This window comes from Dendronephthya gigantea, unplaced genomic scaffold (assembly GCF_004324835.1).
Source record: "Dendronephthya gigantea isolate DGI-Jeju-01 unplaced genomic scaffold, DenGig_1.0 000006F, whole genome shotgun sequence".
Classification (NCBI taxonomy): domain Eukaryota; kingdom Metazoa; phylum Cnidaria; class Anthozoa; order Malacalcyonacea; family Nephtheidae; genus Dendronephthya; species Dendronephthya gigantea.
The window spans coordinates 2455984-2468086 of NW_021163016.1; the positions used below are offsets into that span (position 1 = coordinate 2455984).

A 12103-nucleotide genomic window follows, 5' to 3' on the forward strand; every position below is an offset into this window, starting at 1 on the left:
CTGCTTTTCCGAGCTAAAAAGGAGGAATTTTGCTGCCAAAATTAGGGCAGTTCTTACGAAAAGACGAATTCATATACACAAGGATTTCGTTGACGAAAAACCCTCCACGATGAATACAATCTTAAGTGTGCATTACGATGAACGTACTCGCAAGAACCTAGACAATAGCACAAGCAAGTTAGCACCCTGGCGTCAAACTCGATTCTTTCTAATTTGCAAACATATTTAGTCTCAAACGTGTAAACATCTCGTGTAGCTTTTTTCAAGTGCTAGTGTATGGAGTGTATAAAGGATTTCATTTCAATCGCTATAGACGATAAATTTGTTAAATTGCATGCAAAATGCCCCCTACATGTTTTTCTTTCTTATAATTCGTCAGCTAATGCCTGTAATCACTTGAGCCTACTGCGGCATTGTTATCCAATAGTTACACGATGAGATTAGCCCATTGTATACATGTCTTTCAGGCTTTGTCCGGTGCTATCGCGGCCTATCGAGCCGAAATTGCGCAGAAGTTTGCTTGAAAGACCGCAATTTTGCGCGTGGGGTGCTATGGTAATAGTCATCACCTAAAACGCCTATGTTTGCTAAACACTCGCTATTAGTCGCATAAATTGCTTGTCCTTCTGTCAGAAGGAGATCAAAAAAACCTTCCGCATGAATACCTGGCTTTTGCGCGTGCTGAAATTTGCGTCGAGCATGGCATAGCAACAGCGTTGGGTAATTTGCTGCTATTGTTTCGCTAGAATTGAATCACCGTCAGCGGTGCGTTTCAAGCAAGCCTAAAAACTGTTCGACACAACTGGCTTTCTGTTCACGGGTACGAGCAACGAGGACGATTTCTCTCTATTTTTAAAATCAAAACATTCTTGCGAACGATTTAATTGATCGTCGAGAGATCTAGTGAAGGTTTTCCTCTAAGGTCGTGGGTGTCAAATTGGAAAGTAATTAGACCTGATATCCTCGGTTGTGTACACATTAAGCGACGGCAGAGCTTTCAATCAATCCTTTTTTATTGCATATCAAACGAGGACAATAATTAACGCTGGCAAACAACCCTCTGGCATTAGTCGCAAACCTTCGTTCTGGCTCAATCTCCTGCATGGGACGTTTCGCACCACGGCGATAAATCGCTTCAAAAAGTGCCAATCTTTCGACAGTCTTATTTGGAAAGGCCGCCGCGGTCCTATATAGCTTATCTGTTTGTGGGCCGTTCTCGCGCTGTTAGCGTTGCATTTTAAATCGGGGATTCGTTTGGAATTGGGCTAACATACGGAGTTACTATGGATTTTGAAGTATTTGTTTCCTGTTAATAAATGCGACGAGAGGTTAGCTTTGATCATATTCTTCTACTAAATAGTGTAGACAGACGCAAGTATAATTAAAGGCTCGCGAATTACTGAAAACTCTGTTAGGCATTACGGCGTGATACATCGGGTAAGTTCCTTCCTATCCTTTTCGCGAAACGGTGTTCTGAGATTTCTTGATTCGTCGCTATCGTTTCAGTGCTAATTGCTGCAAATATTTCTCGGCAAATAAATTTGTACTGTAAGCAGATGCCGTAGTGGTTTCTCAAACTATTTGATTGAGACTCAAGCAGTTCGTTATTTGCAGAGAGAGTCGTCAATTCATCATTTAGTGAGTCTATTGAAGTCTACAGTTACGACGGAAGCACCGGCTTCTTTAAAAAAGAAACGAATCATTGATCAAGGTGTTTTTTTATCGCACGGAGTTCGTCGTTTCAAATGGACCGTACGTGATTTATTATTTCGAGCATACGAACAAAGGTATTCGAAGTTGTATATCCATTTTCATTTATAAACAAACAGTGCGAATTTGTCGACGATTTGAGGGCATTTGTCGAAACGGCCGTCTGGTTTTTCTCGAGTTATTTGACAAAATTGTTTCGGTAAGCCGTAATATTTTCGATTTTATTAGAAAGGATAGAGAAAATTAATTTAGATTAAATTTGCAACATTATTCGGTGCGGGTAGTCCTTAGTAACGTATTGTTGAACACGGGATAAAAAACAGATTGTTAGTCGGAATAAAAAGGATTAGAGCTTAAACTAATAGCTCAAAATAAGTCGGGTCGCGTTTTTTTTTCATCGCATCGCATAAATCATATTTGATATCTGCGTGTGGAACTCATAAAAGTAACAGAACCAATTCAAATCTTTGAAAATGCTTCTGAATCGATATTATTAAAAGGGAATTAAGAAAGGAAGTGTCGTAAATATTTTAATGAATCGATTTTATGTCATTTGGCAATAGGTTTGAAAAGAGAAGATTAACGCTTGCCGCCGATGCTAACTCTGAAGAACTCGGCAAAATCAACACAAGTTCCATTTCAAGTTGCTGAACTTTTTAATTGTGATCGACGGAACTGATCGACCGGTCAAGCTTTGATTACACGAGAAATCCACCGTGATTACATTTGCTTATAAGGAGAGCAACGTGCGTTTGTTTTGATCCATTTTGACTGAAACGCAGCTGGCCGACAGAACTGGGAACCTGAATCGTATTGAAAATGAATGGGCAAAATCAGTCGAGCAACGGGAGCGGCCCGGCACCTCTCACATGCGACTCTCCTCCGCTTACAGAAAATGTTATTATGACAGTCTATCTGGTGGTCATTTTAGTCCTAACAGTCGCCGGTAATTTGCTAGTAATATCGGTGGTTATAGCGTATCAGCGTCTACAGCAAGTGACGAATTACTTCATCGTATCACTGGCCGTCTCTGATTTGCTTATAGCGGCCCTGACGCTTCCCTTGACCATCAACGCAACGATCCACAACGAAATATGGTGCCTGAACCTGTCCACGTGTGGAGTGTGGCTGGTCGTCGATGCATTGGTTAGCTGTGCCTCCATATGCAATCTGGCAGCCATATCCATTGATCGACTGATCGCTATCACGTCCCCGTTCAGATATCGCGAAATCGTGACGCGGAATCGTGCGTTCATAGTCTTGGGTGTCATCTGGGCATATGCCCTTGTTTGGGGTTGTCTGGCACTGTTGAATTGGCAAGATACGGACAAACCTGGGATTGCCTACACTTTGAACGGCCAACCAGCGACTTGCCAAAGAACGGAGCCTATTTACTACACAGTCGCCGCAGCCATGTCGTTCTTTGTGCCACTTTTGATCGTGCTGACCGCGTATTCAATAATCCTCAAAGTTGCAATCACCCAAGCGAAAGCTGTGGCCGCTTTGGACCTAAATCGTGACCGTAGAAAGAAAACGAATTTCTTTCGCGAAGTCAAAGCCACCAAAACGGTTGCTTTGGTAATCGGCGCGTTCGTGATATCGTGGCTGCCTGTGTTTATTTTACTAATGCTGGCTCTTTGGGATCAAGAAGGGGTGAAAAAATTCGATCAGAAACACCCAAAGATTCGCAAGGGCATCTTTTTTACCTTCCTCAGAGTTCTACCTCCTCTCAACGCATGCATCAATCCGATCATCTACGCCGTTTTCAATTCTCACTTCCGCTCGGCGTTCCTGAAGTTCCTACGTTGTCCCCAGCGGACACAGAATGATGATACCCACAGTATGCACACTACCCACACAACCACCCAGAGGACCTCCTACAGCACTATGGTGCCTGAGAAGTCGGAGACTGGGAACAACAATACCGATGGGTGATGATGCAGCGACGTGTCTTCCATCACAAAGGTGGTCCAGCAATAGTTATCATGTACTTGTTGGATGACCCATGGACTTGCTCGCATTTTTTGACGGTTAACGATACGAAATTGAACAAAAATTGTGGTTAAGACGATGTGACCGATAATGTAAATTTAAATGTTCGTTAAGAGGGAAATATTGTTTAACGCTTTGCGTAGCGTTGTAAGGAATAGAATAGATTATCCATTTGTGGGTATTAGTCCGGGAATTAGATTGGTTTAAATCCATAGTGAAAAATTTACGCTGCGTGTGAAAGATTGAAGTCCTGGGGCGCTGTACGAAAGCTAGATAGCGCTATCCAGCTGATTATGGTTTGACGTTTTTAATTGAATAATTTTTATTCATTTTTGGGTCGTTATCTGTAAATTTATTAACCTTTCAGTTAAGAAATACAAAACAAAATAAAATTCGAAGATTAACAGTCTTGAAATAAAAAATATAGGTTGAAACAAGACAAAGAATGAGTTCGTGATATCTTGTCGATTTTACGTTGATGTTAGTTCTGATGATGATTTTAGTTATTGATGCTAGTCTGATGATGATTTTGCAACAAAATCGAAATATCACGAACTCATTATTTGTCTTGTTTTAACTTATATTTTGGATTTCAAGATGACAATCTTCGGATTATGTTTTGTTTTGTATTTCTTGAAATTGTCGGCTGGTATTGTTTTTATTAAAGCGGCATTACGGTGGATAGCGCTCTCCAGGTTTTGTACAACAGCCTCAAAATAAGATACGATAAAGAACTGTAAATTCATGTATTTTATGTATATTAGTATTAGTCGTGCAAAAAAACAGCAAGACTCTAGTTTTAAACTATATGACTACATGTATCAAATTGTATACATTAAGGTATTATAAAAAAATCAGGCCAGTAAACTTCTACTTTGTTAATACCATTTTGCTACCAACGTCCAGATTAAGATTTCAAGGAAGGCTTAATTGTTTGAATTTTTCAAGCAAGAAGTCATGAATCACTCTAAGCTTTTAATTTTCGATGTATCACAATTGCATGAAGGGCAATTTTCACACTTTTTGATCAATTGTTTCACGACGTGCGTTAGTCGGAGTAACAAATAATCGGGCTACACCTTTTTGCAATTTCTTCTAAATGTGTGTCCCTGACCGATTGTGGGAATCCTGTGCAATTTATGGATAATTTGAAAGATTGTTTCTTAATTTTTAGGACTTTCCAATTTTTCGAACCCCGGCCGCCTTTTTAACGATCGGCTCTTTTCGTCTCGGGTATTTTACTAATAATTGCATTCGTGGGAGGAATGAGAAACACCTGATGTCAATACCGTTTGATTAAAACTTTGATTGAATATAGAACTTTAATTATTCTTCAGAATTCAATTAGGCATCCCTAAAACAGTTTGAACTGTGTGATACAATTTGCTCTTCCCCGTCCGAAGCCAACCAAGTGAACCAACTATTTTCACCGCTCAATTGAATATATTGTTGAGATATTTATGAACAATTTAGTCAACAAATCTGTTCGAGATCATTCATATTCCACAAATATCCTTAAAACTTCGCAAGAGTTTCCAGCTTCTTTTCAGTAATCTATCAAATCAATGCTGCAGTTAGACCCGGCTTTATATAGTATTTGGTATATATATGAGTACACATTATGCTTTACAGCCATGTATATATAGCCATGTATTTAGACTACATTGAGGAAACTGAACAGCACCTTGCGACTGCCTGAGATAAATATACTTCGCCTGCCGCAGGCTTGTTTTGTGCGACATGTTTTTAATTGTATAATTTCATAACAGCGAAGCCGAAGATCCAAATCTTACGTCATGCAGATGTGAAATTTACGACATTCTGTATTTACGGTCATTATTCCTATGCCACTGACAAAATACGCTAACACTTTGTGGATGTCATTCGGTGGTTTTGAGAGAAAGAAATACATGACTTGATAATTACGTAATGCCAACCTTTAAATTAATTTCTTGAGACCAAAACGCAATTTCAATGAACAGGCGGTGGTTAACAAAAAAATACCAACCAACCATTCTGGTTGCCCTGCAAGTTTAACCGCTTGTGTTTTTACGTTCCAGGAAAACCTGTGCTTTTTGATCAGACCAATAGAGATTACTCAAAATTAATCAGACAATACAACTATAATGAAAAAGGAAATATGCAAAATGCAAAAGCATAAATGTTCCCGGCAACAAGTGCTATAGAAACTCTGCATCGTTTTCTTGCATGCGAAGCAGGCTAGAATAATACACGGCCCATATGCATATCAAATAATACAAAGGTCTTGGTAAGATGCATCTTAAACTGACTTGTGCATGTTTATAGAGCATAGTATGCTTGTGTGCAAACTATTACCGACTCTTTGAAACGGAATGATTGAAGTTTTCAATGTATTTTCAGCCATTGCTTGGCAGAATAATGTAAAAGTCAGTTCAACATCTTCGATCATGTCATCAGTGCATGTCTGTGCATGTGCATGTGTCTTTGTCAGATCATCACCAGAGTACTAAATGCTATAGCCAGTGGGCTTAGCAATCTTTCCAAGATGCAAAATTTTTCTGAACAGATTAAGAAATGAATCTTTAGGAAAATATGTTTTTGACTTTTCTTGATCAAATATTTGAACAGCCGTTACACAATGCTTCTCAGGGTGAGAATTTGCCCGAATGGCATTTGAAAAATCGTAAAATATTTCACGTTTTAGCAGCTGATAAAATATATTTACTGATAAATTGCCCACCCACAAATTCTGCTTGTATTCATTGGCGTTTTGAAAAGCAAATGTTTGCATCAAATGCAGCCACAATTCTCTCGGAGAGACAATGAATGTCGGAGTTATCTTGTGCAGTAATGAATAAATGATTATTTCCACACAATTAACTGTAAATATCAGTTTGGGCTCAATTTGGACACGAGACTGTCTAATAATGGATCATTTATTCATACGGAGCTATTCCGAACTGCTAATTGGGAAAAGAGTAGCACCCCAACTCGGCACGAAGTCGTTCCTTCCTTGTGAATGCATGTGAAAGCAAAGGAAACGTAGACGAAAGAAAATAAGAACTGACTTGTATTTCGCAGAATAGGCAGTCTTCATCCTTATTCCATTGCAATCGGACTCAGGTTGTATCAATCAGTGTTTCACCTGCAACAATTTTAGCCCAATAGTTAACTTTTTGTATCTTACTGAAAGGTTGCCCCCAATCTTGCCTTCAGACGAGTGAGACGACCGACATCACTTCAAACATGCACAAGTTGTCTATAATATTATAAATGGAACCACACTTTTAGGTTTTGAAATTGGCTTCGGTTTGATTTGCCGATGCTTAGAATAATGTTGCAAATGCACCGTGTAATATTACCCTAATTGAAGACGGTTTACCAAGCAACATTTGAGTATAGCGTCTGAAATAACCCACTGTATGGTGGATATCTGCATGGCCCTTGTCTAGTGAGAATATTGCAAGAGAAATCCAGGCATGACAGGTTCAGCGGAAAAGGTTTTTATCGAGAAACAATCGACTTGCGTGGGATAAAATTACATGTCCTATCTTGTCCTTCTATATTTAGGGACCGCCTGCCATGCAGGCTATCCTTGAATAGGATGAAATAATTTTGATCAAGTCTTGATGAGTTCCGCATACATTCACGAGGTAAATAGCATGCAGGTACTCAAATCTATCATGTGACTTAAAGTGGAGCAGTGTTATAGAGATAGAGAAGTTAAGAGAAGCTGCGAATTGAAAATGTCTTCATTACATACAGCCAAACAATGTAATCGTCCTAAGTCCTAACCCACGCTAATATACCGATGCACCTACCCCTCCCACGCACTGATTCTTTCAGCCTAATGACAAAGAGGAGGTTATGACAACCTTAATAATGTCCAGAGCAAAAAACAACGCATTTTTAGTTTACCTCAATCTCGTCTACACAATATTAACAGATTCATTACCACGACATGAATTGACGTGGGTGAATTATGACAAGCCTAATAACGCTTAATCCACGAAACAAGAACGCCAGACTAGACTTTTATCAACAACAGACTTGTGGTGCCAAAGATGTCACTTTGGATTACTTTTGACGTTTTTCAACAACAAAGCAATAACGTTTAGGCTTTTATAATATCAAGGAGATATTGTATAGGAAGCCTACCTGTTAACCTGTTTCATCAGCTGAACAGTACTGCGACGTTTGTAGGTTGTATATGCATGTTGCCGTATGTAGCATAGCCGTTTAATGCTACACAAATTGTTCAGAACTAAAATAGGCTTCTATTTTTGTATTTAGATATGACGGCAAACAAACATTACACTTGCATCGCCATCGAACCAAATTCGGTTTTTATTGAAGTGAAATTTTCCTGAGTTTCTCCATCAAGCCTTATTTGAAACGAGGCATGTCAAACACAATATTCTTTCTACAACTCGATATAAACCATGCATTGTGTAAACATTGTGCATGCATGAAACAGAATTTTGTTTTCTGACAACATCGAGTCTGTTTCAGTGAAGGAAGTATAAGGTGGCATTACTCAATGTAATAAAAAGAAGAAATCTTCGTTTCACTACTGGGTAAAATACTTCTGAAATACACTGAATTACAGTACAGAATAAACACGGTATATCAGGGACGGTTGTATCAAGCCCGTTTTGCTTAAACGGTAGTTAAGTTCAAAATTGAAAGCAAGTCTATCAGTTTATTCAACAAGCAAACTAAATGTTTTGAACCTTAATACAGCGATACTGTTCACACTAGATGATAACTGCATAATATTCAAGTTGACTCACTCAAGAGAGATGTAGGAGTGTTATTTAATTTTGACTTATCCACCGTTTAAGATAAACGGGCTTGATACAACCGGCCCCAGAAGTACAGCAACGAGATTATTGCATTTAACAAAACCGCACAGAAAAAAGAAGGAAGAGAACAGAAAGATTCATATGCTGCAGTATGTTCTTTATTCTGTGTTCGTTAGAATCTCTGAGCCTGCGATCCTATACTGGTACCCAGGGCGCTGGTCTTGTTACGTTGTGAGTGGAAAGATACAAAACGTCGAAAACTTAAAAGAACTTAAATTGCTATCGCTGTTATATAAACAAGTTTTTTATATCCTTATTAAAATAAACGAAACTCGCTTATCTTTGTAAACTGTTTTGTTTGTCTCTGCAAACAGTTGGAAATTGGAAAAGTGAGCGGTTTTGTTTTTTATTTATTTGTTTAACAGATTGAAATATTTTAATCCCACATAAAAGCGTTTTGCTATCTTGTTTCGGGATCTTTCCAATATTCCTTCGATCAAAATTATTCTGCATAATCCTTCCATTCGGGAATACCTTCATTGCCTTGTTCTTCACTGTGGCACAAGGCGAGTTTTCAATAATCCTCACCGCTGGATGCTAAAGCTAGCATTCGCTATCAAACGAAAAAAGTTTGGGAAACATTTGTTCGCCCCTATTTGTTTGACAGTTTCGATAGAAGCCATACCAGGATATCACTTAACAGTTCAACTAATGGCTTACAATTCGATAAGCCATCCTGCTTGTGAATACACCCAACTGATCCATCTCATGTGTTCAGAAGGAGACAAAGGTTAAGATACTTATAGCAAAGCTAGGCTAAATTCGAATTCAGATATCTACACCTTGAAAGAACCTGCATGTGATGTTCCACCCCAGTATACGTTGGGTCTAATCAGTCAAATACATCAGCGATCTGTTTGGAAAAAGTAAAACCAAAAATAAGATTCTTGATCTCAAACGTGTGGCCACTGTCGACCGTTTCTTCAAAGGTAAGATGTAACTTAAAATTACAAGGGCATTCTACAGTCAATAGCTCAGTCGACGTTATAAAACTATTTTAAGCTACTTATTTCACAGTTAGTTCGATTTCTGTTTGTTTATGACATATAAGTGGTCCAATCTAAATGGAATCCTGGGTGTCTAACACAAAGGAATGCTTATAATTATATACTGAAAACATTAACCTTAAAAACAATAAAACCATTTTCTCAAAGCTCTCTAGCAATGCCTTCAGTTAGCCTTCACATGCACCAGTCTCGTATCTCATGTCAAAATTCCTGCATGACACACCACGCCGGCAATTAATTCGTCGTACATAGCTACAAGTTACAAATTTCTAAAGCGCATTATACAGTTAGGAAGTGTCTGATCAGTGAATTTGTTTAAACTGATGAAACTATGAAAACAATTCGAGTTCATGAAAATATAAGATGGATTGTCAAATATTTGTGTTTAGCTGTAGATTACAAACAAATGCATTAATCGCCTTATAATTTTCATCGGCGCCTTGTGTATATTCCAGTATCTCGACTTTCTTATCGAATTATTCGCTTTATGTCCTATTCTCTATCATATCAGGGAATAATACCCGCATAGTAATCCCAAACGTCGTCTTAATGACAGTTAATCTGAGCCTAATATAGGCGAGTGTTTATCAGTATGATTGACGACCCAGTAAGATTTAAGTGTCGGAAAATCTTTTCAGAAAGCGCTTTTCGGTTAACGATGGAAGATCGACACTATATATCCTTTTTAAGATAAAATCAAGGTGACAAGAGCTAATCATCGAAAGTGGCCACACTCCGTCTAAAATAGCAACAAAAATTCTCGACATTTCGAATTCAGGGCCTTCGTCACGTACGAACTCTTCCGAAGGCGAAAGCTCTTGACTTGAAATGCAAAAGAGTTATTTTCGGGGAGGAAACTAGATGCGATTATAGGGGAAAGATGCGATCATAGCGATGAAGCTCCTTCGTCAGTGTATACCGCTGACGGCTGTGCGCGCGCACATGCTAAGACTCTAACATAGTTTTTATAACGCGATATGAAACGAACAGAAACATTTAAGTTAAGAAACTAAAGTTGTCTTTAAAAAAGTGTGGTTTTGCTTTTCATTCCGCACTTAGGAAAATTGAACCATCACCGTTCCAAAATGAAAACTTGAAACAAAATGCGACTCCATTTAGCGCTCATCAATGCATTGACATATTTTGCGCATACCTCTGCGCATGTCCGGTATAGCCCAGAGCTGACAGCCATGTAAATACCGCTACTAATAATAGGACGAATGATTGCGCATCTAAACTGGATTATAAACACGAGTTCACGAAGATTTCTATTTGTCAACGGATCCACCTATGGCTATAATTACCTTGTCCCATCACTGTGGTCCCATTCAGCCTCTACACTTAGGGCGCTCCCCTTTAAGCGCCTAAATTGGTCAAATGGCCAAATCATTTTAAATTGAAATAGAGTATTTCGTCAAGAATATAACGGTGAAATTGCATTTACCGTGCCGGGAAGATGTAAATAACGATATTCTTGAAAAAACTGAGCTCTTCAAACACTCTAAAATACCAGTATAAGGAAACAGCTTAACTAGCGTCCCAAAATAGCCTAGGGGGAATGCTGGAACGCTCTTGATGTAAATCTGATGTGTCTGAGGAAAAATACTGAAATACCGCCACAATCCTGAAATGCGGACATGTTTTTTCGGGTCTAGCTAGGTCTGTACACTATAACGAAGGTCTACTCCAGCGTGGGTCTAGATACTTTGAAAAGGACGAAAATAAATTTGGTTGTTAACGGAAGCACGATCTTTATTTGCTATAAATAATTTTTATTGCATGTACACTCAAACCTAAATATCTCTCGGGAAAACCTGCATGCCTGCTGCTTGGTAACTGATATTTGGTGACCTCCTTATTCGGAACTGAATTAGCTTCGCAAAGCTTATAAAATTCCACCTGTTTCCGCGATAGCTCTTTAGTGAGTTTTAAGCTCGCAAATGACCGCTCGATGATCAACACCCGCGTATAATTGAACCGGAAGCAGGAAAAAGGCAGATCTTTATCGCTTCTATTGTGAGAATATTTGCAGAAAGACAAAAGCCCGCAAGACAAAAGCTCGAATAAATTCGCAGTCAAACATAACATGCGCGTATTTGGAACTGAACGTGTTCAAGCAGTTCTTCCGCTATAGACGAATCGGCTCGCGCGAATGGATGGAAAGTTAGTTGTCGTACCGAATGGCAACCCGAACCAAAATACAACAATATATAAGCAGTCAGTCACCCACAACTAATTATTTTCATCACGAGGATTAGACCGGTATGTTATGTTAACATGCAATAGTTGATTTCACTAGTTGAATCTGTGTTTTAAGATTTCTAGTCGGGAAATTCCACATATTTTTCAATCATCTTGATTTCGAGTTAAACCACCACCAAAACCTATGACGTCATATGAAAGACAAGAGTATAAAGTTCACACGCGTACGTGCTAGTATGGGAACGCACTATCTTTATTCTGTAGGCTTCAATATCTAAATAACTTTAGATTGTGTATTTTTCGTTCATTGAAAGTAGTTCTGTAATGACTTAGTGTAAGTGCTTT

At 38.7% G+C, this 12103-nt stretch overlaps 1 protein-coding gene across 2 annotated transcripts; it reads left to right on the plus strand.

Annotated features, from left to right (window-relative positions):
- The first annotated feature begins 1200 nt into the window (after positions 1-1200).
- On the plus strand, positions 1201-4559 carry LOC114516511 (alpha-1A adrenergic receptor-like). 2 transcript variants are annotated; one of them, XM_028536015.1, is made up of 2 exons: positions 1201-1437; positions 2274-4559. In XM_028536015.1, exon 2 carries the CDS (start codon positions 2530-2532, stop codon positions 3643-3645), a length of 1116 nt encoding a protein of 371 aa, XP_028391816.1. In that variant the 5' UTR covers positions 1201-1437; positions 2274-2529; the 3' UTR covers positions 3646-4559. The 2 variants fall into 2 exon arrangements, with proteins under 2 accessions (XP_028391816.1, XP_028391817.1); XM_028536016.1 differs by having other exon boundaries at positions 1201-1328.
- The last annotated feature ends 7544 nt before the right edge of the window (positions 4560-12103 follow it).

Coding starts and splice junctions, on each gene's coding strand:
- LOC114516511 (XM_028536015.1), top strand. CDS start 2,530: ATGAATGGGCAAAATCAGTCGAGCAACGGGAGCGGCCCGGCACCTCTC.